The sequence below is a fragment of the Hyla sarda genome, chromosome 5, assembly GCF_029499605.1.
Source record: "Hyla sarda isolate aHylSar1 chromosome 5, aHylSar1.hap1, whole genome shotgun sequence".
Classification (NCBI taxonomy): Eukaryota; Metazoa; Chordata; class Amphibia; order Anura; family Hylidae; genus Hyla; species Hyla sarda.
In genome coordinates this window covers 30,833,333-30,861,183 of record NC_079193.1, presented here as the reverse complement: position 1 = coordinate 30,861,183, position 27,851 = coordinate 30,833,333, and the positions used below count along the sequence as shown (strand labels likewise).

Genomic DNA, 27,851 nt, shown 5'->3' with positions numbered 1-27,851 from the left:
TTGCTAAATAAAATGGTAAAAATTTTTTTTTTAAATCAACCGGTGACAGAAAGTTATTCAGATTTGTAAATTACTTATATTTACAAATCTTAATTCTTCCAGTACTTATTAGCTGCTGTATGCTAAAGATGAAGTTGTGTAGTTCTTTCCAGCCTGACCACAGTGCTCTCTGCTGCCACCTCTGTCCATGTCAGGAGCTGTCCAGAGTAGGAGCAAATCCCCATAGCAGACCTCTCCTGCTCTGGACAGTTCCGGACTCTGGGTTCATCCTTGCCAAGTTATAAACTTTCCCCAGAAAATGTTTTTTTCCCATTTGTCCTCCCCTCATAAATTCAGTTACCTCATATGAACTAATCTTTCATTTATTATTTCCCTTTTCGTTCTAAAATTTTGCATTTTATTTGTATATATCCAAATGTATTTTCTTTTGTCAAACCATATTGATCAACAATTGCGTTCCAACGCTTTAACATTCCAACTACTACCATTTGCTCCACCGTCTTTACACCATATCGCTTCCAACCTATATAGTTTTGTATCTTCCTAAACTCAGAGAAGTGGATGCTGTCCCATAATGGGGTGAACTTAAAACTTCACTTTATCAAGAGCTTCTTTCTAATATATGACCAACATTTCTTAAAGTGTACCTGTCATACCACAGGAAAAAAAATATTGCTTTTCTCTGTTACTCACTAGGTCATGCAGAGTCTTTACATCTTTTATGTGTCTAGCTTCTGTATTTAGCTCACAAATCCCTCTGTTCTGCTACCCACTCATTCTGACATCCTCTGCTCAGGAAGGGGCTTGTCCGAGGCAAGCACTGAGCCAGCCCTCACTCACCATGCATTCACTTCCTCCCTGAGTTTACTGTACTGTGCTGGGTTTACTCGTCCAGTCACTGCAGGCTGCTCTGTAACACCTTCCTCTGTTTTCATGCTGAAGTCTGATAGGACAGGAGTGAGCACAGACGAGTGCTAGTCCCGCCCTCACTTCCTGGACTTTGTCCTATGCCTGTGCTTCAGCTGGGACAAAGATGATGCTGCAGCCGGACAGGATTATGTTCTGGATATTATATTAGATAGGTTAGTGTTTTGCCAAGATGTACAACATCTAAAAAAGTTTTTTATTCTGACAGTGCTCATTTAAATTCCCTCACCAATACCGTGACTTTCTCTTAACACCTCCAAAATTGTGTCCCCCTTTACTCCTATCTTTAAAAAAAAAAAATTTCACCAGAAATTACTTGTGGACCAAAAAATTAAAAAAAATGAGTTAAAGAGGTTATCCAGGAAAAAACTTTTTATATATATCAACTTGCTCCAGAAAGTCAAACAGATTTGTAAATTACTTCTATTAAAAAATCTTAATCCTTTCAGTACTTATGAACTGCTGAAGTTGAGTTGTTCTTTTCTGTCTAAGTGCTCTCTGATGACACCTGTCTCGGGAACTGTCCAGAGTAGAAGCAAATCCCCATAGCAACCCTCTTCTACTCTGTGCAGTTCCCGAGAAAAGCAGAGATGTCAGCAGAGAGCACTGTTGCCAGATAGAAAAGAACAACTCAACTTGAGCCGCTAATATTTATTGGAAGGATTAAGATTTTTTAATAGCAGTAATTTACAAATCTGTTTAACTTTCTGGAGCCAGTTGATATATATATAAAAAAAGCTTTTTTTCCTGGAAAACCTCTTTAACCCCTTAACGACGAAGGGGTGTCCCCGCAGCATATCAGGTCGGTCCCGGCGGCTATCAACGGCCGGGACCCGCAGCTAATACAGGACATCACCGATCGCGGTGATGCCCTGTATTAACCCTTCAGACGCGTAAGTAACCGGCTGCTAAGTCGGGCTGTTCGGGACTGCCACGGTGAAATCGCGGCATCCCGAACAGCTTACAGGACACCGTGAGGGACCTTACCTGCCTCCTCGGTGTCCGATCGACGAATGACTGCTCCGTGCCTGAGATCCAGGCAGGAGCAGTCAAGCGCCGATAACACTGATCACAGGCGTGTTAATACACGCCAGTGATCAGCATGAGAGATCAGTGTGTGCAGTGTTATAGGTCCCTATGGGACCTATAACACTGCAAAAAAAAAAGTAAAAAAAAGTGTTAATAAAGGTCATTTAACCACTTCCCTAATAAAAGTTTGAATCACCCCCCTTTTCCCATAAAAAAAATAACAGTGTAAATAAACATATGTGGTATCACCGTGTGCGTAAATGTCCGAACTATAAAAATATATTGTTAATTAAACCGCATGGTCAATGGTGTACACTTAAAAAAATTCCAAAGTCCAAAAAAGCGTATTTTGGTCACTTTTTATACCATTAAAAAAATAATAAAAAGTGATCAAAAAGTCTTATCAAAACAAAAATAGTACCAATAAAAACTTCAGATCACGGCGCAAAAAATTAAAATGAGGAAAATTTTAAAAAGTTATAGGGGTCAGAAGAGGACATTTTTAAACGTATAAATTTTCCTGCATGTAGTTATGATTTTTTCCAGAAGTGCGACAAAATGAAACCTTTATAAGTAGGGTATCATTTTAACCGTATGGACCTACAGAATAATGATAAGGTGTCATTTTTACCGAATTAATGCACTGCATAGAAACGGAAGCCCCCACAACTTACAAAATGGCGTTTTTTCGTCGATTTTGTCGCACAATGATTTTTTCTCCGTTTCGCCGTGAATTTTTGGGTAAAATGACTAATGTCACTGCAAAGTAGAATTGGTGACGCAAAAAATAAGCCATAATATGGATTTTTAGGTGGAAAATTGAAAGGGTTATGATGATTTTTAAAAGGTAAGGAGGAAAAAACGAAAGTGCAAAAACTGAAAAACCCTGAGTCCTTAAGGGGTTAATTCTGCCGCTAGATAGTACATTTGAAAATGTGGGATTCCCATTCCACCCAACTTCTCCGACTGATTCAGAAAACATATATTTGGGAGTTTTACCAAAACCTGTCCAGAGGAAAAGTTGCCCAGTTGCCCATAGCAACCAATCAGATCACTTCTTTCATTTTCAAAAAGGCCTCTGAAAAGTGAAAGAAGCAATCTGATTGGTTGCTATGGGCAACTGGGCCACTTTTCCTCTCCACAGGTCTTGATAAATCTCCCCCATAAGATATACTTTATACTACTGTACTGTTACGTTCTGTCTTTTGTTTAATGGCCTCTTATAGGAAGACACCAGCTTTCTGCCCCCTCCACCATCATATCCACTTTATTGCTTTGTGTATTATTCTGATATTGTCGTTTTTATTGAAGATCTCTACGACTTAATCGCTTTCTATTCCACTCTCCGTCCTTGATCCACCTTCCTGTAGATATGAATAATGCAATAACTTCTATAACTGAATCCAGGAAAAGCTTAGGGCAACGCAACCGGCTCCCTCTCTCCTTGTCTTCTCCTATGAACATGCATTCAGTATTCTGTTACATGAAAACCTGACAAACTTCTGACACCTGTGAAGAACGGGGATGATGCGCGATGCCGCTCCACCAGACTATCATGTGTCAGCGCATAGAGCGAACTTGCAGCGGAAGATTTCTCAAAGTGAATCTCTGACTTGATACTTTATGACAGTGTTTCCCAACCAGTGTGCCTGCAGCTGTTGCAAAACTACAACTCCCAGCATGCCCGGACAGCCAACGGCTGTCCGGGCATGCTGGGAGTTGTAGTTTTGCAACAGCTGAGGCACACTGGATGGGTAAAAAAAATGATCTATGTGTACGATGGCCTCTCAACTCTCTGTTGACTCTATATGTCAGAGGAGAGAAGGGTCGAGCAAGTTCCCCCCTGCATAATTCATCTGCTAGTGTATGCAGGGATGGGAAGTGCATTCTGGCAGTTGTAGTTTTGCAACAGCTGGAGGCACACTGGTTAGGAAAGAACTAATCTATGTGTACGATGGCCTCTCGACTCTCTGTTGACTCTATATGTCAGAGGAGAGAAGGGTCGAACAAGTTCCCCCCCTGCATAATACATCTGCTAGTGTATGCAGGGATGGGAAGTGCATTCTGGCAGTTGTAGTTTTGCAACAGCTGGAGGCACACTGGTTAGGAAAGAACTAATCTATGTGTACGATGGCCTCTCGACTCTCTGTTGACTCTATATGTCAGAGGAGAGAAGGGTCGAACAAGTTCCCCCCCTGCATAATACATCTGCTAGTGTATGCAGGGATGGGAAGTGCATTCTGGTAGTTGTAGTTTTGCAACAGCTGGAGGCACACTGGATGGGAAAAAAACTGATCTGTGTGTACGATGGCCTCTCAACTCTCTGTTGACTCTATATGTCAGAGGAGAGAAGGGTCGAGCAAGTTCCCCCCTGCATAATTCATCTGCTAGTGTATGCAGGGATGGGAAGTGCATTCTGGCAGTTGTAGTTTTGCAACAGCTGGAGGCACACTGGTTAGAAAAAAACTGATCTATGTGTACGATGGCCTCTCGACTCTCTGTTGACTCTATATGTCAGAGGAGAGAAGGGTCGAGCAAGTTCCCTCCTGCATAATACATCTGCTAGTGTATGCAGGGATGGGAAGCGCATTCTGGCAGTTGTAGTTTTGCAACAGCTGGAGGCACCCTGGTTGGGGAACATTGATCTATGTGTACGATGGCCTCTTGACTCTCTGTTGACTCTTAATGTCAGAGGAGAAAAGGGTCGAGCAAGTGCAGAATACAAGTACTAGTGTATGAGAGGATGAAGAGTGCACACTGGGAGTTGTAATTTTGAAACAGCTGGAGGCACACTGGTTGGGGAACACTGATGTATGTCTACGATGGCCTCTTGACTCTCTGTTAAAGGGGTACTCCCCTGGAAAACATTTTTTTTTTTTTTGATCAACTGGTGCCAGAAAGTTAAACTGATTTGTAAATGACTTCTATTTAAAAACCTTAATCCTTCTAGTATTTATCAGCTTCTATTTGCTCCACAGGAAGTTCTTTTCTTTTTTAATTTCCTTTCTGTCTGACCACAGTGCTCTCTGCTGACACCTCTGTTCATTTTAGGAACTGTCCAGAGTAGGAGCAAATCCCCATAGCAAACCTCTCCTGCTCCAGACAGTTCCTAAAATGGACAGAGATGTCAGCAGAGAGCACTGAGGTCAGACAGAAAGGAAATTCAAAAAGTAAATAACTTCCTGTGGAGCAAATTGAAGCTGATAAGTACTAGAAGGATTAAGATTTTTAAATAGAAGTAATTTACAAATCTGTTTAACTTTCTGGCACCAGTTGAATTAAAAAAAAAAAGTTTTCCAGGGGCGTACCCCTTTAACTCTGGGTGTAAGAGGAGGGAAGGATAGGGCAAGTGTCCCCCTGCAGAATACAGTGTTGGGATGGGGAGTGCTTGCTGGAAGTTGTAGTTCTGCAATAGCCGGAGGGACGCTGGTTGGGGAAACACTGTTCCATGTGTATTATGGCCTCTTGACTCTCTGTTGACTCTGAATGTCAGAGGAGAGAAGGGCAAGTGTCCCCATTACAGAATACATGTGCTAGTGTATTTGGGGATGGGGAGGGCATGCTGGGAGTTGTAGTTTTACAAGATCTGAGGGCACACAGGTTGGGAAACACTAATCTTTGTGTATGATAGGCTCTCGACTCTCTGTTGACTCTGGATGTCAGAGGAGAGAGGGGTCGGGCAAGTGCCCCCCTGCAGAATACATGTGTTAGTGTATGCGGGGATGGGGAGTGCATGCTGGGACTTATAATTTTGCAACAGCTGGAGGCACACTGGTTGGGAAACACTGCTTTAAGGGATGGAGGTCTTTCGGGACAAGTTATTCCAAAATTATTCATTCATATATTCAGTGTAACATCAGAAATCAGTCAAACAATATGTAAAATATGCAAAAACACAATTCCCATGCAAAGGCTTATTGCTCATATTTTGTCACAAAAAAAAAAAAAAAGATGCCTAAAATATCAGTAAGAACTTTCATAAGTATAAAACAAATGACAATAAAGATCATGATAAACATAATAACTAAAGACTACTGTTAGTAAACTTACTGACAGTCCATAAAATGACCAGTCATCATAAAAAGAAATAATGAAGCCAAAGAAAATAATCACAAATGGCTGACGCTGCAAAAAAGGTACGCTTCCCCACAATGGCTGAATAGTGCTGGGTTCTGCACCTTTGTTAAATGACTATGTCCTCCAGATGTCCTTAAGATGATAGTTTTTGATGATAAGCAAAATGTACGTCACTTAAATGTGCATGCAGGGCAGGTTTTATTTTTAATAACATTGTCAATTGCAATATATATATATATATATATATATATATATATATATCTATATAGTGTATATATATATATATATATATATATATATATATATATATAAAAAATGTTTTATTTTATCCAAAATCCATATAATTAGGAAGAAGAAGCCCTTAAAGAAGGATGCCCGCTTAACCAATCCCTAGCGTTGCTGTTCCAATGGTTCCCAGTTGCCCCAATTGGTTGGCACGTTCTGTGATTTGGTACCGAGACCAAGACCTTTTAGGGTAGGGCCACACGTGCCGTATTTTGCTGCATATTTTCAAAATATTATCAAAATAAGCTGCAGAAAATATGCAGAAAAATTCGGCACGTGTGACCATATCCTTAACGGGGTTCTCCACTGGCCAGAGTTCGTATCTAAATGTTCCGAAAGCTGTGTTCGCACAGCGGGGGGGGGGGGGGGGGGGGGGGGGTCGGACACGCCTCTCGTGACGTTATGGTCATGCCCGCTTAATGCAAGTCAATGGGAGGGGGCGTGGCACACCTCCTCCCATAGACTTGCATTGAGGGGGCATGGCCGTGATATCAAGAGGGGCATGACCGACTCTGCAGCACGAAAACAGCTTTCGGAACATTTAGATACGAACGCTGGCCAGTGGAGTACCCCTTTAAATGGTTCTTATAATTCTAATGGAACTAGATATGTGTAGTGGATGTAGTGGAACAAGAATTTGTGTATCTAAGTTGTCTCTTGGGGGGCTAAATGTATCCTGAAAATGCTAATTATTCTCTCTCTCTCTCTGCCTTTGGGGGGGGGGTGGGGGGCTCTCCAAACTTCTTCTTGTTCTATTATTCTGTTTATCGTTGACTTTTACTTCCATCTTATCAAGCAAGGATCCAAACTACCGTCTCTTTGGACCTTATAAAGAACGGTCAACCCCTCTCCTCATTATCTGAAGATTATACAGCAATGATGGCTACATCTCCTCTTTTCCTACAGGAGTAGAAGCCTACCTTACCACCACAACTGGCAGTGAACATCTAGACACGTGTAAGGCTTGTCTTCATTCTATAGTTTATTATTTGTGCTGGAAATATTTGGGAGACTTTTTCATTGATGGCCTGTGCTCAGGATAATGCCGAGAAGATCCAAGGAGAATTCTAGGGGACAATCCAGAGAGGATGCTTGCACGGCGCTCCCTGCTACCACTATCAGGTTTGTCATGTTTTAGAAAATAAAAAACATATATTTATATGTCTCAGATACCATTAAGACAGCGCGTTTCAAGTATCAGGCTAAACTCTTTGTCAGGTGCTTTGTCAGGTCCTGGTTGTGTTTGGTATTTAAAGGGGTACTCCGGTGCTTAGACAAAGGATAGGGGATAAGATGCATGATCGCGGGGGTCCCGCCGCTGGGGACCCCCGTGATCTTGCACACAGCACCCCAGTTAAAATCAGTCCCCGGAGCATGTTCGCTCCGGGTCTGATTACCGGCGACCACAGGGCCGGCGGCGTGTGACATCACACCTCCGCCCCCATGGGATGTCATGCTCCGCCCCTCAATGCAAGCCTATGGGAGGGGGCGTGAAAGCTGGGCGTGACATGTTCGCATGCTGGGACATATGCATGCGTCCTAGTGGTCTCCTGCACTGTCCCAGGCAGCGCAGGAGATCGGCGGCGGGATGTGGCTGTCAATCACAGCCGGGGACCCACCGCAGCTGCCGGGGCCGCGATCGCGCTGGTCCAAGCAGGATTAACCCCATAGATTCCGTGCCAGCTCCCCATGTTCACCAACAGCAACGCAGCAATACTATCGTGGGTCACCGTTGGTTGCTATGGCAGCAGGTCAGATAATGACCTACTGTCTACCTGCTACGGAAGCCTGTGAGATCCAGTCACAGGCTGGATCACACAGGCTGTAGTATCTGCAGCAGATCAGGTTATATTATGCTGCAGTACAAATGTATTGCAGCATAGTATAACCTGTAAAAAGTGAAAAATAAAATAATAACATGTTGTTCAATACATGTATGAAGTGTAAAAAAAAAAAAAAGCACCTTTTCCAATAAAACCCTGTATTGTCATCAAAAAAGATTTAAAAAAAACCACAAATCATATTGATAATAGGTATTGCCATGTTCGAAATGACGTGTACTATAAAACTATAATGTAAATTATACCGCACGGTGAATGCCATAGAAAAAAAAAAAAAACACTAAATACGCCAATTTAGGTACAAATAGCGGAATGAATAAGATAAAAAGGTAGCACGTATCGTAAAAATGATACCAATGAAAAGTACAGCACATCCCGCAAAAAATAAACCCGCACTCAATGGCGTCTGACAAAAATGAAAAAGTTATGGCTGTTGGAAAATGAATGACAGAAAAATTTTGCTCAGAAAAGGAAAATTAACATAGAAAGCCATATAAAATGGGTATCTCCACAATCGTACCGACCCACAGAATAAATATAACATCACTTTAACTGCACAGTGTACACCATAAAAAAAATAATACATTTTTATTTTTTTTATTTTGGAGTTTTTCTCAAGAAATTCTGCAAGTGTCAACAAAAATGCACCACTTATATAAAGTACAATATGTCACGAAAATCAATCTCAGAATCGCTCCACTCAGAAAAAGCGTTCCAAAGTTGTTACCATTTAAAGAGACCCAGTCAAATAAAAATAAAAAAAGAGTCTGGTCATTAAAGAGTTACTACGGTGGAAAACATTATTTTTTAAATCAACTGGTGCCAGAAAGTTAAACAGATTTGTAAATTTGTAAATCCACAGTGCTCTCTGCTGACACCTCTGTTCATGTCAGGAACTGTCCAGAGCAGGAGAGGTTGGCAATGGGGAATTGTTCCTACTCTTGACAGTTCCTGACACGGACAGAGATGTCATCGGAGAGCACTGTGGACAGACAGAAAAGAAATTAAAAAAGAAATTAACTTCCTCTGTATTATACAGCAGTTGATAAGTACTGGAAGGATTAAGATTTTTTAATAGAAGTAATTTACAAATCTGTTTAACTTTGTGGCACCAGTTGATTTAAAAAAAATTCCACCGGAGTACCCCTTTAAGGTAAAAAATGGGTCTGTCCTTAACCCCTTAAGGACAATGGACGTACTCCTACGCCCCCGTTTCCGAGTCCTTAAGGACCAAGGACGTAGGAGTACGTCCTGTCCATTCCCGGCCCCCCGCCGCTAGCCGGAGGGGAGGCGGTGCCCGATGCCTGCTGAAATCGTTCAGCAGGCATCGCGGCATATCGCCCAGGGGGGTCATTATGCCCCCCATGTCGGCGATGGCCGCAGATCGCTGGACAATTCAGTCCAGCGATCTGCGGCGATTCCGGGTCAATCGGGTCTCCAGTGACCCGGTGACCCGGAATTACTGGCTGATCGGGGCCGTCAGAGACGGCCCCGAACAGCCAGAGCCTGCAGGGGTGAGGTGGCACTGGTGCCACCTCACGATCGCCCTGATTCGTTGGCCAGATTCCCGGCCGACCAATCAGGGCGCCTGCTGCGGGTGTCACTCCCGCACCCGCTCCGCCCCTCTTCCGGAGGACGTGAGCGGGTGCGGGACGTGCACCCCGGGTGCTGGGGACCCCGATCCCCGGCATTAATGTTGGGATCGGGGCCCCAGGAGCGACGACGGCGGCGGTGGCGGGACTGACCTGCAGCGTCGATCAAGCAGCAGCAGGAGGTGAGTGACAGCCTCCTGCTGTTGCTTAGCAACAGCTCCCAGCATGCAAAAAGGGCATGCTGGGAGCTGTAGTTATGCAACAGGAGGAGGCAGACCACCACAACTCCCAGCATTCCCTTATGGGCATGCTGGGACTTATGGTTTTGCAACAGCTGGAGGCACATTCTTTCTATGAAAAAGTGTACCTTCAGCTGTTGTGTAACTACAACTCCCAGCTTGCACAAACAGCTAAAGTGCATGCTGGGAGTTGTAGTGGTGCATCTGCTGGTTGCATAACTACAACTCCCAGCATGCCCGTTGGCTGTCGGTGACTGCTGAGAGTGGTAGTTTTGCAACAGCTGAAGGCACACTGAGTTAAGTAGCAAACCAGTGTCTCCAGCTGTTGCATAACTACAATCCCCAGCATCCCCAGCCAAAGTAGTATGCCTCCCGCTGTTTCATAACTACAACACCCAGCATGCCCTTCCGCTGTCCGTACATGCTGGGGGTTGTAGCTTTTGCAACAGCTGAAGGCACACTGGTTGCAAAACACTGAGTTTGTTGCCAAACTCGGTGTTTCACAACCAGTGTGCCTCCAGCTGTTGCAAAACTACAACTCCCAGCATGCACCGATAGACCGTACATGCTGGGAGTTGTAGTTTTGCAACAGCTGGATGTTCCCCCCCCCCCCCCCCCCAATGTGAATGTACAGGTTACACTCACATGGGCGGAGGATTACAGTTAGTATCCGGCTGCAAGTTTGAGCTGCGGCAAATTTTCTGCTGCAGCTCAAACTGCCAGCGAGAAGCTACTGTGAACCCCCCGCCCGTGCGACTGTACCCTAAAAACACTACACTAACACAAAATAAAATAAAAAGTAAAAAACACTACTTATACACATTCCCCTACACAGCCCCCCTCCCCAATAAAAATGAAAAACGTCTGGTATGCCACCGTTTCCAAAACGGAGCCTCCAGCTGTTGCAAAACTACAACTCCCAGCATGCACTTATAGACCCTACATGCTGGGAGTTGTAGTTTTCCAACAGCTGGATGTCCCCCCCCCCCCCCAATGTGAACGTACAGGGTACACTCACATGGGCGGAGGATTACAGTAAGTATCCGGCTGCAAGTTTGAGCTGCGGCAAATTTTCTGCCGCTGCTCAAACTGCCAGCGAGAAACTACTGTGAACCCCCCGCCCGTGCGACTGTACCCTAAAAACACTACACTACCACAAAATAAAATAAAAAGTTAAAAAACACTACATATACACATTCCCCTACACAGCCCCCCTCCCCAATAAAAATGAAAAATGTCTGGTACGCCACTGTTTCCAAAACGGAGCCTCCAGCTGTTGCAAAACAACTACTCCCAGTATTACCAGACAGCCACTGACTGTCCAGGCATGCTGGGACTTTTACAACAGCTGGAGGCACCTTGTTTGGGAATCACTGGCGTAGAATACCCCTATGTCCACCCCTATGCAAGTCCCTAATTTAGGCCTCAAATGCGCATGGCGCTCTCACTTTGGAGCCCTGTCGTATTTCAAGGCAACAGTTAAGGGTCACATATGGGGTATCGCCGTACTCGGGAGAAATTGTGTTACAAATTATGGGGGGTATTTTCTGCTATTACCCTTTTTAAAAATGTAAAATTTTTGGGAAAACAAGCATTTTAGGTAAATTTTTTTTTTTTTTTTACATATACAAAAGTTGTGAATCACCTGTGGGGTATTAAGGTTCACATTACCCCTTGTTACGTTCCCCGAGGGGTCTAGTTTCCAAAATAGTATGTCATGTGTTTTTTTTTTTTTGCTGTCCTGGCACCATAGGGGCTTCCTAAATGCGGCATGCCCCCAGAGCAAAATTTGCTTTCAAAAAGCCAAATGTGACTCCTCCTCTTCTGAGACCTGTAATGCGCCAGCAGAGCACTTCTCACCCCCATATGGGGTGTTTTCTGAATTGGGAGAAATTGGGCTTCAAATTTTGGGGGATATTTTCTGCTATTACCCTTTTAAAAAATGTAAACATTTTGGGAAACCAAGCATTTTAGGTAAAAAAATGTTTTTTTTTACATATGCAAAAGTCGTGAAACACCTGTAGGGTATTAAGGTTCACATTACCCCTTGTTACGTTCCACGAGGGGTCTAGTTTCCAAAATGGTATGCCATGTTTTTTTTTTTTGCTGTTCTGGCACCATAGGGGCTTCCTAAATGCGGCATGCCCCCAGAGCAAAATTTGCTTTCAAAAAGCCAAATGTGACTCCTTCTCTTCTGAGACCTGTAGTGCGCCAGCAGAGCACTTTTCATCCCCATATGTGGTGTTTTCTGAATCAGGAGAAATTGGGCTTTAAATTTTGGGGGGTATTTTCTGCTATTACCCTTTTTAAAAATGTAAAAATTTTGGGAAACCAAGCATTTTAGGTAAAAAATTTTTTTTTTTTTACATATGCAAAAGTCGTGAAACACCTGTAGGGTATTAAGGTTCACTTTACCCCTTTTTACGTTCCCTGAGGGGTCTAGTTTCCAAAATGGTATGCCATGTGGTTTGTTTTTTTGCGATTCTGGCACCATAGGGGCTTCCTAAAGGTGACATGCCCCCCAAAAACCATTTGTCGCTCCTTCCCTTCTGAGCCCTCTACTGCGCCCGCCGAACAATTAACATAGACATATGAGGTATGTGCTTACTCGAGAGAAATTGAGTTTCAAATACAAGTAAAATTTTTCTCCTTTCTACCAATTGCAAAAATTCTAAAATTGGGTCTACAAGAACATGAGAGTGTAAAAAATGAAGATTGTGAATTTTCTCCTTCACTTTTCTGCTATTCCTGTGAAACACCTAAAGGGTTAATACACTTATTGAATGTCATTTTGAATACTTTGGGGGGGTTTAGTTTTTATAATGGGGTAATTTATGGGGTATTTCTAATATTAAGACCCTTCAAATCCACTTCAAACCTGAACTGGTCCATGAAAAATAGCGAGTTTGAAAATTTTGTGAAAAATTTCCAAATTGCTGCTGAACTTTGAAGCCCTCTGGTGTCTTCCAAAAGTAAAAACTCATAAATTTTATGATGCAAACATAAAGTATACATATTGTATATGTGAACCCAAAAATGTTTTATTTTGAATATCCATTTTCCTTACAAGCAGAGAGCTTCAAAGTTAGAAAAATGCAAAATTTTCATTTTTTTTCATAAAATTTTGGGATTTTTCACCAAGAAAGGATGCAAGTTACCATAAAATTTTACCACTAAGTTAAAGTAGAATATGTCACGAAAAAACAATCTCAGAATCAGAATGATAACTAAAAGCATTCCAGAGTTATTAATGTTTAAAGTGACAGTGGTCAGAATTGCAAAAAACGCTCTGGTCCTTAAGGTGTAAAATGGCCGTTGGCTGTCCGGGCATGCTGGGAGTTGTAGTTTTGCAACAGCTGGAGGCACCCTGGTTGGGAAGCACTGATGTAGTTCATATCTAATGTATGAACTGGTTCGCTGATCAACCTAGACATGTGTTCCCTAACCCGTGGCTATGGCCATCTGGTGCCAAACTACAATTGCCTTATGCCCAGACAGCCTTCGGCTCGATAAGAATTGTAGATGATTTACAACATCTGGAGAGCCACAGGTTCTGAAACACTGACCTAGGGTAATTTACATAAAAGAGAACCCAGAGTCTCGAGGGGCTTGAAGGGTAGGAGGGGTACAGCATGACAAATATAAAAATACTGTTAAAGCACTATTGGGCATAGCGATACACTGCACTGCAATGCAACAAAGACAATTATGGGTATAAATTAGGCTGCATTCACACTGCGGTTGGAGCATACGGCTGCCGGATCCGGCTGGGGGAGGGGAAAACCGTGCGCACCCGTACCCCGGCCGGACCGGCGCCAAACTCCATTGACTTTAATGAGCTGACCGGAGTCAAACAGTGACTCCGGTCGGCTCATTTCTAGCCCGTATCCGGTTTTGTGACCGCAGTAAGGGTGGGTTATAACCACGATTTTAATATACGGTTTCGGCATACGGTTTCATAAAAAAAAACGTATGCAACCGCACAGAAAACCGTGCCCATAGACTTCCCATTCAAAAACGTATGCACCATAATGTATACGGTTGTCTCTGTTTTTCAAACCACACGTTTTTTTACTTTCTTTTTCTGGACAGAAAACCGTAGTCTACCACGGTTTTCGGTCCGGGTGAAAAACTGTATTAAACTGTATACAGTTTTTTAAAAATATGGGAGTCAATGGGAACTGTACAGAACCGTGTGTGCGTACGGTTTCATTCAGTTTTCACAATAGGGTATTTGACTTTCCACAGTTTTTTTTCTTGGAATTTCAATCAAACAAGTGAAACTTTATTCATAATGGAGGGAAAAGTTCAAAACGTATACTTTTTTTTCTTAAAAAACGGATGCAACCGGAAATCATTTTTCAACCGTACACAGATAAAAATGTGTACACACGTTTTGATACAGTTTAGTCAGGTTTTGAGGAATCCGTTTTTTTAATCAAAAACCTGATACAGGAACAGTATTGCGAAAACGTGGTGTGAACCCAGCCTTAACTACGGTTTTAGGTCCGGTCACAAAACCGGACACGGGGCAAAAATGAGCCGACAGGAGTCACTGTTTGACTCCGGTCGGCTCATTAAAGTCAATAGAGTTTGGCGCCAGTCCGGCTGGGGTATGGGAGTGCATGGTTTTAACTAACTCTGTATGAATATTTAGACAAGGAAGCCTGTCAATCATCATGTGGGACCGCCCACTGGACTCATCAGCATAGAATGAGAAGGGATATAAATCAATAAGTTATGTTATGCTGAACTGTCATACTGAACTATATATCAATCTGTTTAGCTCCTCCTGCTCTATAATACAATATTGTTAGAATAAACAGCATTTTCACTATGACAGATCTCTTTTAAGACAACATGTTCTAGTGCAGCGTTTCCCAACCAGTGTGCCTCCAGCTGTTACAAAAATCATCCCTGCATATACTAGCACATGTATGCTACAGGGGGACATTTGCCCGGCCCTTTTCTCCTCTAACATCCAGAGTAAACAGAGAATGGAGTGGCCATCGTACACATAGATCAGTGTTAGCCAACCAATGTGCTTGCAGCTGTTAAAAAAAAAAAACTCCCAGCATGCACTCCCCATGCCAGCAAACACTAGCACATGTATTCTGCAGGGGGACACTTGCCCGACCCTTCTCTCCATTGGCATCCAGAGTCAACACAGTATGGAGAGGCCATTGTACACATAGATCAGTGTTTTCCAACCAGAGTGCCTCCAGCTGTTGCAAAACTACAACTCCCAGCATGCACTCCCCATCCCCGCATACACTAGTACATGTATACTGCAGGGGGACACTTGCCCGACCCTTTTCTCCTCTGACATCCAGAGTCAACAGAGAATGGAGTGGCCACCGTACACTAGCACATGTATATACTGCAGGGGGATACTTGCCCGACCCTTCTCTCCTCTGACATCCAGAGTCATCCAGAATAAAGAGGCCATTGTACACATAGATCAGTGTTTTCCAACCAGAGTGCCACCAGCTGTTGCAAAACTAAAACTCCCAGCATGCACTCCCCATCCCTGCATACACTAGTACATGTATAGTGCTGGGGGACACTTGCCCGACCCTTTTCTCCTCTGACATCCAGAGTCAACAGAGAATGGAGAGGCCATCGTACACATAGATCAGTGTTAGCCAACCAATGTGCCTCCAGCTGTTGCAAAACTAAAACTCCCAGCATGCACTCCCCATGCTGGCAAACACTAGCACATGTATTCTGCAGGGGGACACTTGCCCGACCATTCTCTCCATTGACATCCAGAGTCAACACAGAATGGAGAGGCCATTGTACACATAGATCAGTGTTTTCCAACCGGAGTGCCTCCAGCTGTTGCAAAACTAAAACTCCCAGCACGCCCTCCCCATCCCCGCATACACTAGCACATGTGTACTGTAGGGGGACACTTGCCCGACCCTTCTCTCCTCTGACATCCAGAGTCAACACAGAATGGAGAGGCCATTGTACACATAGATCAGTGTTTTCCAACTGGAGTGCCTCCAGCTGTTGCAAAACTACAACTTCCAGCCTTCGGCTGTCCGGGCATGCTGGGAACTGTAGTTTTGCAACAGCCAGGGGCACACTGGTTGGCAAACACTGTTCTAATGACAGGTCCCTTTAAGATGCCACCTAGGGCTCATTGTCTGATTTTAACAAAATTTCAAATATATAAAACAAAAGACCTTAATTCCAAGATGTAATTTTTTTCGCAGAAATTTTCCGTCAGCCACAAACCACCATTAAATATTCATGTATGACGCTGATGTATTATTTATTTATCTCAGCTGCTTCTCATATCAAGAAAGGAACACGCAGAACTATCTGGAATCACCATCTTAAACCCTAAATCATTCTGCTCGCCGAGAATCTTAATCTTATTAGCTGCATTAGGAATCATTAAGTGGTTTTAAATTTATGTAAAACGAAGTTATTTAAAGGATTTTCAGCACAAAACTTTCATTACATGTCAATCAGCTATGAGATAATAGGGTGGGATCAGTCTGGGTTCAGCCTTTTGGGACCGGCTATTGTCTTATAGGCCCCCAGGACAGATTAGGGATTTGAGCCTTCTTCTGCGGCTTGATGCTCAGACCTATGGGTTCCAGTGGCATTGCTAGGGTCTGTAAAGATCTAATGTTCAAGTTCTAAGGCAGGGGCTGTCCGGCCATCCTAAGTGCTGTTTTGCAACAGCTGGAGGCACACAGGATAGATAACACTGATCTATGTGTACGATGTCCTTTCCACTCTCTGTTGACTCTAGATGTCAGAGGAAAGAAGGGTTGGGCAAGTGTCCCCCTGCAGAATATATGTGCTAATGTTTGCAGGGATATTTTGCAACAGCTGGAGTCACACTGGTAGGGAAACATTGCCAATGGCTGTCCAGGCATGCTGGGAGTTGTAATTTTGCAACAGCTGGAGGTCGCCAGTTATGAGAACATTTCTAAAAGACATGCATTTTATATCAAAGACAACACAGATGTAATTTTCTGTGCATGACAATACATCCATACAGTTACCAAATAGGAACAAATGTTATCACTATACAAGTAACCATTATACCCAGTATATTAAGACCAATAATACCAATGCCACTAAACAAGGGATAAATAACACTACCACACTATGGTCACGTATGACCACCACACAGTGACTGGATAATACCGCCTTACCATGTACACCACACCATGACTACATATTACTACGACACATTAAAGAGTACAGCTCATTAACTTGATACATTTTATAATCCTCCCAGTTCACTGGCCCCATCATAATAAACCACCCCCCTGCCTTTATTTTTATTATTCTTTTAGTTTTCTACCTTGATGTTGCTCTGTATTTTCTGCTCAATAGACTGGAAAGGGGCGTTCCCCAGCAGGCGTGACATGATCTGAAGCCTTACAGGGGAGAACTTCCTCCCTCACTCTGCTACACACAGAGCAGTTCAGTGTGAGATGAACTATGATTGGCTAAGGACGCACCCCCCCTCCCTCCTCAGCATTACCTGTGTTTGAACTTCTGCCAATCCAGCAGAAGTCCAAAGTCTGTTCAAAAGATGGGGGGGGGGGGGGGGAATGTGCTCTGGACATAGGGAGACACCTAGTGGCAGCTTTTTTTAAACACAAATAAAACATAGAAAACTTCATTTTTTTTTTAAACAAAGTACATTAGAAAGATTATTTATTTACCATAAGGAGTGCAATAGCAAAAATTCATTTTAATTTTGAATAATATCACTATTCTGTTAGCAAATGAAACCACCACACTATGACCATTTCATCACACAGTGACTTAATAATACCACCATACTGTTAGAAAATAATACCATCACAACGTGACCATGTGTTACCATAACAAAGTGACTGGATAATATCATCATACTGTTAGCAAATAATACCTCCACGCCACAACCACATATTACTACCACACAGTCACTGACTAATATCACTACACTGTTAGCAAATAATACTTCCACGCCACAACCACATATTACCACCACACAGTCACTGACTAATATCACTACACTGTTAGCAAATAATACTTCCATGCCATGACCACATATTACCACTAAACAGCAACTTAAAAATATCACTACACTGTTAGCAAAAAATACAACCACACCATGACCACATATCCCCTCCACACAGTGACTGAATAATACCACCATACTGTTAGCAAATAATGCTGCCACACCTTGACCACATTACCACCACAAAGTGACTGAATAATACCACCATACTGTTAGCAAATAATACTGCCACACCTTGACCACATGTTACCACCACAAAGTGACTGAATAATACCACCATACTGCGAGCAAATAACAACGCCGCACCATGACACCATATTACCACCACACAGTGACTTCAGTATACCACCATACTGCGAGCAAATAACAACGCCACACAACGACACCATATTACCACCACACAGTGACTTCAGTATACCACCATACTGTTAGCAAATAATACCGCCATATCATGACTATTACCACCACATAGTTAATAATACCACCACTGTTAAGAATAAAACCCACTGTACAAACAACATTATTACCCCTACCCATTATTACAAACTCTACGCAGGCTCTGCAGACCATATAAGTGATTACAGTGCAGTTACATCCACTGACTCACAGGGGGCTTCTTTTAGCATAGGCGTGCATCAGACTCATCAACATATTATTGTGCTTCCATATCATCTGGTTACGGGGCTCACATCCCACCGACTTGGTTGAATCCCTACGTTTGCTTACTTTGCTTTGATTTGTTCTTTCTTGCTGTTACGCCTAGCGCTCCGGGTCCCCGCTCCTCCCCGGAGCGCTCACGGCGCCTTTCTCCCTGCAGCTCCCCGGTCAGTCCCGCTGACCGGGAGCGCTGCTCTGTCATGGCCGTTGGGGATGCGATTCGCACAGCGGGACGCGCCCGCTCGCGAATCGCATTCCAGGTCACTTACCCGTTCCCGTCCCCTGCTGTCATGTGCTGGCGCGCGCGGCTCCGCTCTCTAGGGCGCGCGCGCGCCAGCTCCCTGAGACTTAAAGGGCCAGTGCACCAATGATTGGTGCCTGGCCCAATTAGCTTAATTGGCTCCCACCTGGTCCCTGACTATATCTAACCTCCTCCCTTGCACTTCCTTGCCGGATCTTGTTGCCCTTGTGCCTAGTGAAAGCGTTTTGTGTGTTTAAACCCTGTGTACCAGAACTTCTGCTATCTCCCCTGACTACGAACCTTGCCGCCTGCCCCCGACCTTCTGCTACGTCCGACTTTGCTTCTGCCTACTCCCTTGTACCTCGCCTATCTTCAGCAGCCAGAGAGGTGAGCCGTTGCTAGTGGATACGACCTGGTCACTACCGCCGCAGCAAGACCATCCCGCTTTGCGGCGGGCTCTGGTGAAAACCAGTAGTGTCTTAGAACCGGTCCACTAGCACGGTCCTCGCTATCCCTCTCTGGCACAGAGGATCCACCTCCTGCCAGCCGGCATCGTGACAGTAGATCCGGCCATGGATCCCGCTGAAGTTCCTCTGCCAGTTGTCGCTGACCTCCCTACGCTGGTCGCCCAGCAAGCTCGTCAGATCGCCCAGCAGTCGCAACAGATAGCGCAACAAGATCACCAGCTGTCGTACTTGACCACCATGACACAGCAACTCCAGTCACAACTACAGCAAGTACAGTCGCAGCTACAGCAGCAACAACCATCTCCTCCGCCAGCTCCAGCACCCCTTCCGCGGCGAGTGGCCGCTCCTAGCCTCCGCCTGTCCTTGCCGGACAAATTTAATGGGGACTCTAAGTTTTGCCGTGGCTTTCTTTCGCAATGTTCCTTGCACTTAGAGATGATGTCGGATCAGTTTCCTACTGAAAGGTCTAAGGTGGCTTTCGTAGTCAGCCTTCTGTCTGGAAAAGCCCTGTCATGGGCCACACCGCTCTGGGACCGCGATGACCCCGTCACTGCCTCTGTACACTCCTTCTTCTCGGAAATTCGAAGTGTCTTTGAGGAACCTGCCCGAGCCTCTTCTGCTGAGACTGCCCTGCTGAACCTGGTCCAGGGTAATTCCTCCGTTGGCGAGTACGCCATACAATTCCGTACTCTTGCTTCTGAACTATCCTGGAATAATGAGGCTCTCTGCGCGACCTTTAAAAAAGGCCTATCCAGCAACATTAAAGATGTTCTGGCCGCACGAGAGACTCCTGCTAACCTGCATGAACTCATTCATCTAGCCACTCGCATTGACATGCGTTTTTCTGAGAGGCATCAAGAGCTCCGCCAGGAAAAAGACTTAGATCTCTGGACACCTCTCCCACAGTCTCCACTGCAATCTGCGCCTAGGCCTCCCGCCGAGGAGGCCATGCAAGTGGATCGGTCTCGCCTGACCCTGGAAGAGAGGAATCGCCGTAAGGAAGAGAATCTTTGTCTGTACTGTGCCAGTACTGAACATTTTTTCGTGGATTGCCCAATCCGTCCTCCACGTCTGGGAAACGCACGCTCGCACTCAGCTCTCGTGGGTGTGGCGTCTCTTGATGCCAAGTCGGCTTCTCCACGTCTCACGGTACCTGTTCGGATTTCCACTTCAGCCAGCTCTCCCCTCTCAGCCGTGGCCTGCCTGGACTCTGGAGCTTCTGGGAATTTTATTCGGGAGTCCTTTGTGAATAAATTCCGCATTCCGGTGACCCGTCTTGTCAAGCCACTCCACATTTCCGCGGTCAACGGAGCCAGGTTGGATTGCACCGTGCGTTACCGCACGGAGCCCCTCCTAATGTGCATCGGACCTCATCACGAGGAGATTGTATTTTTTGTCCTTCCTAATTGCTCTTCTGAAGTTCTCCTTGGACTACCCTGGCTTCAACACCATTCCCCAACCCTGGATTGGTCCACTGGGGAGATCAAGAGTTGGGGTCCCTCTTGTTCCAAGGACTGCCTTCAACCGGTTCCCAGTACTCCCTGCCGTGACCCTGTGGTTCCTCCTGTATCCGGTCCCCCTAAGGTCATTAAGGACTCTGCCTGCCACAGGAAATGCCCCTCCCCCCCTCCCAGTTCCATCAGGCAAGCTTCTGTGTCCCCTCATGGCCCTCGTCCTGGTGTCACACTGCCCCGTGCCAGGTCTCGCCCTCTGCCCTCTCTCCCCATTCCTACTCCTGCGGTTCTGCCTGCCGTTGAGGAATCCCTCCATCCTTTCCCGGTGTCCTCATCCCAGGGGAGTCAGTTACCCGATAAAGAGAAGGGGAGACCTAAGGGGGGGGGGTACTGTTACGCCTAGCGCTCCGGGTCCCCGCTCCTCCCCGGAGCGCTCACGGCGCCTTTCTCCCTGCAGCTCCCCGGTCAGTCCCGCTGACCGGGAGCGCTGCTCTGTCATGGCCGTTGGGGATGCGATTCGCACAGCGGGACGCGCCCGCTCGCGAATCGCATTCCAGGTCACTTACCCGTTCCCGTCCCCTGCTGTCATGTGCTGGCGCGCGCGGCTCCGCTCTCTAGGGCGCGCGCGCGCCAGCTCCCTGAGACTTAAAGGGCCAGTGCACCAATGATTGGTGCCTGGCCCAATTAGCTTAATTGGCTCCCACCTGGTCCCTGACTATATCTAACCTCCTCCCTTGCACTTCCTTGCCGGATCTTGTTGCCCTTGTGCCTAGTGAAAGCGTTTTGTGTGTTTAAACCCTGTGTACCAGAACTTCTGCTATCTCCCCTGACTACGAACCTTGCCGCCTGCCCCCGACCTTCTGCTACGTCCGACTTTGCTTCTGCCTACTCCCTTGTACCTCGCCTATCTTCAGCAGCCAGAGAGGTGAGCCGTTGCTAGTGGATACGACCTGGTCACTACCGCCGCAGCAAGACCATCCCGCTTTGCGGCGGGCTCTGGTGAAAACCAGTAGTGTCTTAGAACCGGTCCACTAGCACGGTCCTCGCTATCCCTCTCTGGCACAGAGGATCCACCTCCTGCCAGCCGGCATCGTGACACTTGCTTTCCTTTCTTTCTTTTCTTTCTTTCCTGCAACACCCCCCCCCCCCCCCCCCCCCACTATGTTTACAAAAGCTTAAGAGGAACCTGTCAGCTGCAATTCACATTCTAAACCGCTGACACTGGTAGATGCTGTGAGGAGACACATGGTACCTTTCATATATCTGTCTGTTCCATAATGGTTCTATTCTCTGGTGCAAACAGGCGTTTTCAGGCCCCTTTGGAAGCTGAGCCCTGTCTCCAAATCTCATTCCTGCTCTGTACATACAAAACTGTGCACAGTTGTAAGATTTGGAAACAGGGCTCGGCTTCCAGCTTAGAGGGAGAGGGAGCCAGGAGGTATTGGCACCAGTTGATTTTTTAAAAAATCAACTTGTGCCAATAAGTTAAATAGATTTCTAAATTGCTTCTATTTAAAAAATCTTAATCCTTCCAGTACTTATCAGCTGCTGTATGCTCCACAGAGGTTTGCTATGGGGATTTGCTCCTGCTCTGGACAGTTCCTGAAATGGACAGAGGTGTCAGCAGAGAGAACTGTTGTCAGACAGAAAAGAACTACATAACTTCCTTTGGAGCATACAGCAGCTGATGAGTACTGGAAGGATTAAAGGGGTACTCTGCCCCTAGACATCTTATCCCCTATGCACAGACATTTAGGGGGGCAGGGGCTCAAGTAGACAAAAAGGGCACTTCTAATAAAAAAAATGTTTGTAAATACATTATATGTTAACACAATACAGTTCCTGAGGTAAGGGACCTTCAGCCGTCATGTTAGCTGAATGGGACCCGCATCACCCCACGAAGGTCCCAATCAGTGCATTTAAAGGGCAGGGGTTCAAGCCCCCTTTTAAGTCTATGTGTGCGCGTCCCTAGGGATAAGAACTTCAGTACCGGAGTTCCCCTTTAATGAGAACTACGTTTTTCAAATAAGGAGAGCAAATATGTAATAGGATGTAAAAAATACAGATATTACATACTTGCATTCATGCCAGCGCCCCCCAGGCTGCTGCATCATATTGGCGTTTGTTTGCTTCTATTTTACACCGAAAACTTTGTAGCAGCCATATTACCTATCAGTCCTCTCCTATATAGGGATTTAACACCCGAGTGCACCAAGCAGTAAATGTCACATGTCTCCTGACCAGCTGCGCCGTACACTCTGCACCCCAGCGATCGTGAGACTTTAGCATTCTGATGCCTGGAAACAGGGACACGTCTTATTAATGCAGCCTACATACCTCGTTCTTGTTTCTATTTTTGCAGTATACAGTACAGCCACCTATAATGTATTATAATCTCCAGGGTAACACGACATCTGTATCACACAAGTGGCCAGAAGTCAGAAATATACAATAATAGAAGATAAGTAGCACTCACCACTCTGGACGTCTACACATACAGAGGACAAGAGTCACGGGGAGGCATCAGAGGACACTTTTGGGGCGCTCAGAGGCGACTGCCTGCCGTTTCGCACGATGACCCGTGCTTCTTCCGGCCTAGAGGCTGGAAGAAGCACGGGTGATCGTGCGAAGCGACCAGCAGGCATCAGAGGATGCTTTTGGGGTGCTCAGAAGCGACTGCCAGAAGTTTTGAACAATCAACCGTGCTTCTTCCGGCCTCTAGGCCGGTAGAAGCGCGAGTGATCGTGCGAAATGGCCGGCAGTCGCCACTGAGCACTCCAAAAGCGTCCTCGGATGCCTGCTGGTCGCTTCGCACAATCACCTGTGCTTCTTCCGGCATTTAGGCCAGAAGAAGTAAGGGTGATCCCGCGAAAAGGCAGGCAGTCGCCTCTGAGCACTTCAAAAGTGTCCTCTGATGCCTGACGTCCGTTTCACACGGCCTCTAGGCCCGAAGAAGCACGGGTGATCGCACGGTCTCTAGGCCAGAAGAAGCACGGGTGATCGTGCGAAATGGCCAGCAGTCGCCTCTAGACCGGAAGAAGCACGGGTGATCGTGCAAAACAGCCGGCAGTCGCCTCTTAGCGCTCCAAAAGTGTCCTCTGATTCCTCCCCGCGAGCCTGATCCTCCGTATGTGTAGACATCCAGAGCGGTGAGTGCTACCTATCTTCTATTATTGTATATTTATGCTCCGTTCTAGCCCTTGTATATGGTTTAGTACCCCGCGGATTGTCACATGACTCCCTGCCTTTGTCTGCTGGATTATCTTATGAACTGTGGCTGGCATTCTAGATAATTAGTGCCCCCATTGAGCCAAGAAGTCAGACATCGTGTGCCTTACCTCTTCCTGACTGCTGCCCATTCTGACCCGTGTGTTGAGCAATCCATGTGTAGTCTGGTTGTCCTGTTCACTACTGTAGATCAGCCGCAAGGGAACAATGTCTTCCCTGCCCAGGAACCCATTATTTTTCTTCCTATGCATCTCCGTCAGCCATGTGTCTGCAAAATATGTGGAATAAAATAAGTTTACATCAGAAAAAGTTTGGAAAACCAAAGTTTCATGTTGCAAAATAAGCTTATATCTTATTTAGATGCACATTGTTAATGTTTATGTGCCAGGAATGGCGTCATCAGCATCAGGGCAAAATAGGTGGGAAAATTTGTTTTTGCCTAGGGTGGCAAAAATCCTTGCACGAGCCTTGATCAGCATCTACCATGTGGATTACTGCAACAATCAAGCGTGCCACTTCAGCAACATTCCTCCAGCAATGGTTCGACAACCTTCATTGGTCTAACATTGTTGTCTGGTTTAGAAAATCCCATACGTAAAATAAAAGGGATCCTTAACTCGGTACCTCCATCAATCGGCAAATTTAAGAGAGTAGGTACCAACTCAACTTGTCCATGTAGTCAACATTCCATGCATGACATCGACATCTCTATGATTTCAATGGCCGCCATGTAATGCTTTACTTCTCCTGTGGCGGCGCTGCAGGGAAATTGAACACTGGCTGTCAACTGCACAGTCTGGGGAGCCGGGAGGGTATTTTCACTGAGTTTACGACAAGGTATTAATGAGATTATAATTTCATTTTTCAGGTCAGTTCATATACAAACAGTTTTAGTTTTACGACTCAAAATATATCTATACATGTATATATATTTATTTACATTTATTTTTTTATTTTAATTATAATCATTATTATTACACTATTATCATTACTTTATTATTTCTTAATTTTACTTTCATCTGAGATGTCTTTGGCCGGAATACCCCTTTAAACCACCAAAACCTATAAAAATCAATGGAGGCGGACACTGTACCATAGCACTTCCATTGTCATTGTAGTTTGGCCCCAGCTCTAGAGGAAAACGCATGTTCACAGACCCGGCATTTGGGTTCATACATTGGGAAAAAAAATTATCTCAATGACTGCATGAAATTCCATTAAACCAAAATAACTGAATATGGGACATATATGTATTCAGGCTATAGGACTTAATCCAATGCCGGCACTGCTGCTCCTCTGAATAGGAGAGGCATTCGAGGTTAAGGCCGTGAGCCCTAAGGGTTATACAATTTATGAGAACAGTGGTTGAACACACAAAAAAAATGCATTCACATCAAATCTGAAAGACATTAGTATATGAGCACCTCCTGGGCTCCCTACAGCATAGACGTACCGGGGTCAGGTTAAATGTTTATGACAAGCAAATACTTAAAGGGGTACTCTGTGGAAAACTTTTTTTTTTTTTTTTTTTTAAATCAACTGGTGCCAGGAAGTTAAACAGATTTGTAAATTACTTCTATTAAACAATCTTAATCCTTCCAGTACTTTTTAGGGGCTGTATACTAAAGAGAAATACAAAAAAGAAATGCATTTCCTCTGATGTCATGACCACAGTGCTCTCTGCTGACCTCTGCTGTCCATTTTAGGAACTGTCCAGAACAGGAGAAAATCCCCATAGCAAACATATGCTGCTCTGGACAGTTCCTAAAATGGACAGCAGAGGTCAGCAGAGAGCACTGTGGTCAGGACATCACAGGAAATGCCAGAAAGTTAAACATATTTGTGAGTTACTTCTATTAAAAAAATCTTAATCCTTCCAGTACTTACTAGCGGTTGTATACTACAGAGGAAATTCTTTTCTTTTTGGATTTCTTTTCTGTCACGACCACAGTGCTCTCTGCTGACACCTCTGTCCATGTCAGGGACTGTCCAGAGCAGGAGAAAATCCCCATAGCAAACATATGCTGCTCTGGACAGTTCCTAAAATGGACAGCAGAGGTCCGCAGAGAGCACTGTAGTCAGACTGAAAAGAAATCCCAAAAGAAAAGAATTTCCTCTTTAGTATACAGCTGCTAATAAGTATTACGAATTTTTAATAGAAGTAATTTATAAATCTGTTAAACTTTCTGGCACCAGTTGAAAAAAAAAAAGTTTTCCACCGGAGTACCCCTTTAAGAACGTGACACACAATCCTACAGAATACAAAAGAATAGCAAATCTGTGAGAGTTCATGTGCATTGCATTTGTACTGTGTTCAGGACTTATACCAGTGTTTCCCAACCAGGGTGCCTCCATTGGCTGTCCAGGCATGCTGGGAGTTGTAGTTTTGCAACATCTGGAGGGACCCTGGTTGGGAAATACTGACTTATACCTTGCTTACACATCTTAATTATTTACATGTGTTCTACATCATGGCTTTCTGATGGGATTCTAACATCCAAGAGCCTTCAATAACTCAGCTCATCTCCTCATTACTACCTTCATTTGCCTAAAACTCCATGAGCAACATGTCCATCTTGAACTGCCTCCCCCCCCCCCCCCCCCACCTCTCGTCCATCTCAAAGCCTTTCAATATTACTCTGTATAAACTGTACTTCTTCCTTGTAATTATGTTCTCTTCCTTCTACGTCACTCTGTTCTCCTCCTTCTGGACCTGTCCTCCTCCTACATAACTCTGTGTTCCTCCCTCTAGACTTGTCCTCCTCCTCTTATGTAACTCTTTTCTCCCTCTTCTAGACCTATCCGTCTTTTTTCTCCATTACTCAGTGCTCCTCCTTCTAGACCTATTTTTTCCTACATTACTCAGTGCTCCTCTTTCTTGACATGTTCTCCTCCTTCTACATTACTCAGCGCTCCTCCTTCTGGACCTGTTCTCTTCCTTATACATTACTCATTGCTCCTCCTTCTGGACCTGTTCTCTTCCTTATATATTACTCAGTGCTCCTCCTTCTGGACCTGTTCTCTTCCTTATATATTACTCAGTGCTCCTCCTTCTGGACATGTTCTCTTCCTTATATATTATTCAGTGCTCCTCTTTCTGGACCTGTGCTCCTCCTTCTGGACCTGTTCTCTTCCTTATATATTACTCAGCGCTCCTCCTTCTGGACCTGTTCTCTTCCTTATATATTACTCAGTGCTCCTCCTTCTGGACCTGTTCTCTTCCTTATATATTACTCAGTGCTCCTCCTTCTGGACCTGTTCTCTTCCTTATATATCACTCAGTGCTCCTCTTTCTGGACCTGTTCTCTTCCCTATATATTACTCAGTGCTCCTCTTTCTGGACCTGTTCTCTTCCCTATATATTACTCAGTGCTCCTCCTTCTGGACCTGTTCTCTTCCTTCTACATTACTCAGCGCTCCTCCTTCTGGACCTGTTCTCTTCCTTATATATTACTCAGTGCTCCTCCTGGACATGTTCTCTTCCTTATATATTACTCAGTGCTCCTCCTTCTGGACCTGTTCTCTTCCTTATATATTACTCAGTGCTCCTCCTTCTGGACCTGTTCTCTTTCTTATATATTACTCAGTGCTCCTCCTTCTGGACCTGTTCTCTTCCTTATATATTACTCAGTGCTCCTCTTTCTGTACCTGTTCTCTTCCCTATATATTACTCAGTGCTCCTCCTTCTGGACCTGTTCTCTTCCTTATATATTACTCAGTGCTCCTCCTTCAGGACCTGTTCTCTTCCTTCTACATTACTCAGTGCTCCTCCTTCT

The 27,851-nt window shown here is 44.9% G+C and overlaps 1 protein-coding gene across 14 annotated transcripts in view; it reads right to left on the bottom strand.

The window, feature by feature from the left end:
* The window catches only part of ADAM22 (ADAM metallopeptidase domain 22), a 283,448-nt gene that overhangs the window by 249,661 nt on the left and 5,936 nt on the right, over positions 1-27,851 (bottom strand). For all 14 annotated transcript variants that reach the window (XR_008843837.1, XR_008843838.1, XM_056519133.1 and 11 more), the window contains exon 2: positions 24,186-24,343. Coding sequence is in view for 12 of the 14 variants with exons in the window: in XM_056519133.1 (XP_056375108.1) it covers positions 24,186-24,343 (158 nt within the window). In the remaining 2 variants the exon portion in view is untranslated. The remainder of the gene's footprint in view (positions 1-24,185; positions 24,344-27,851) is intronic.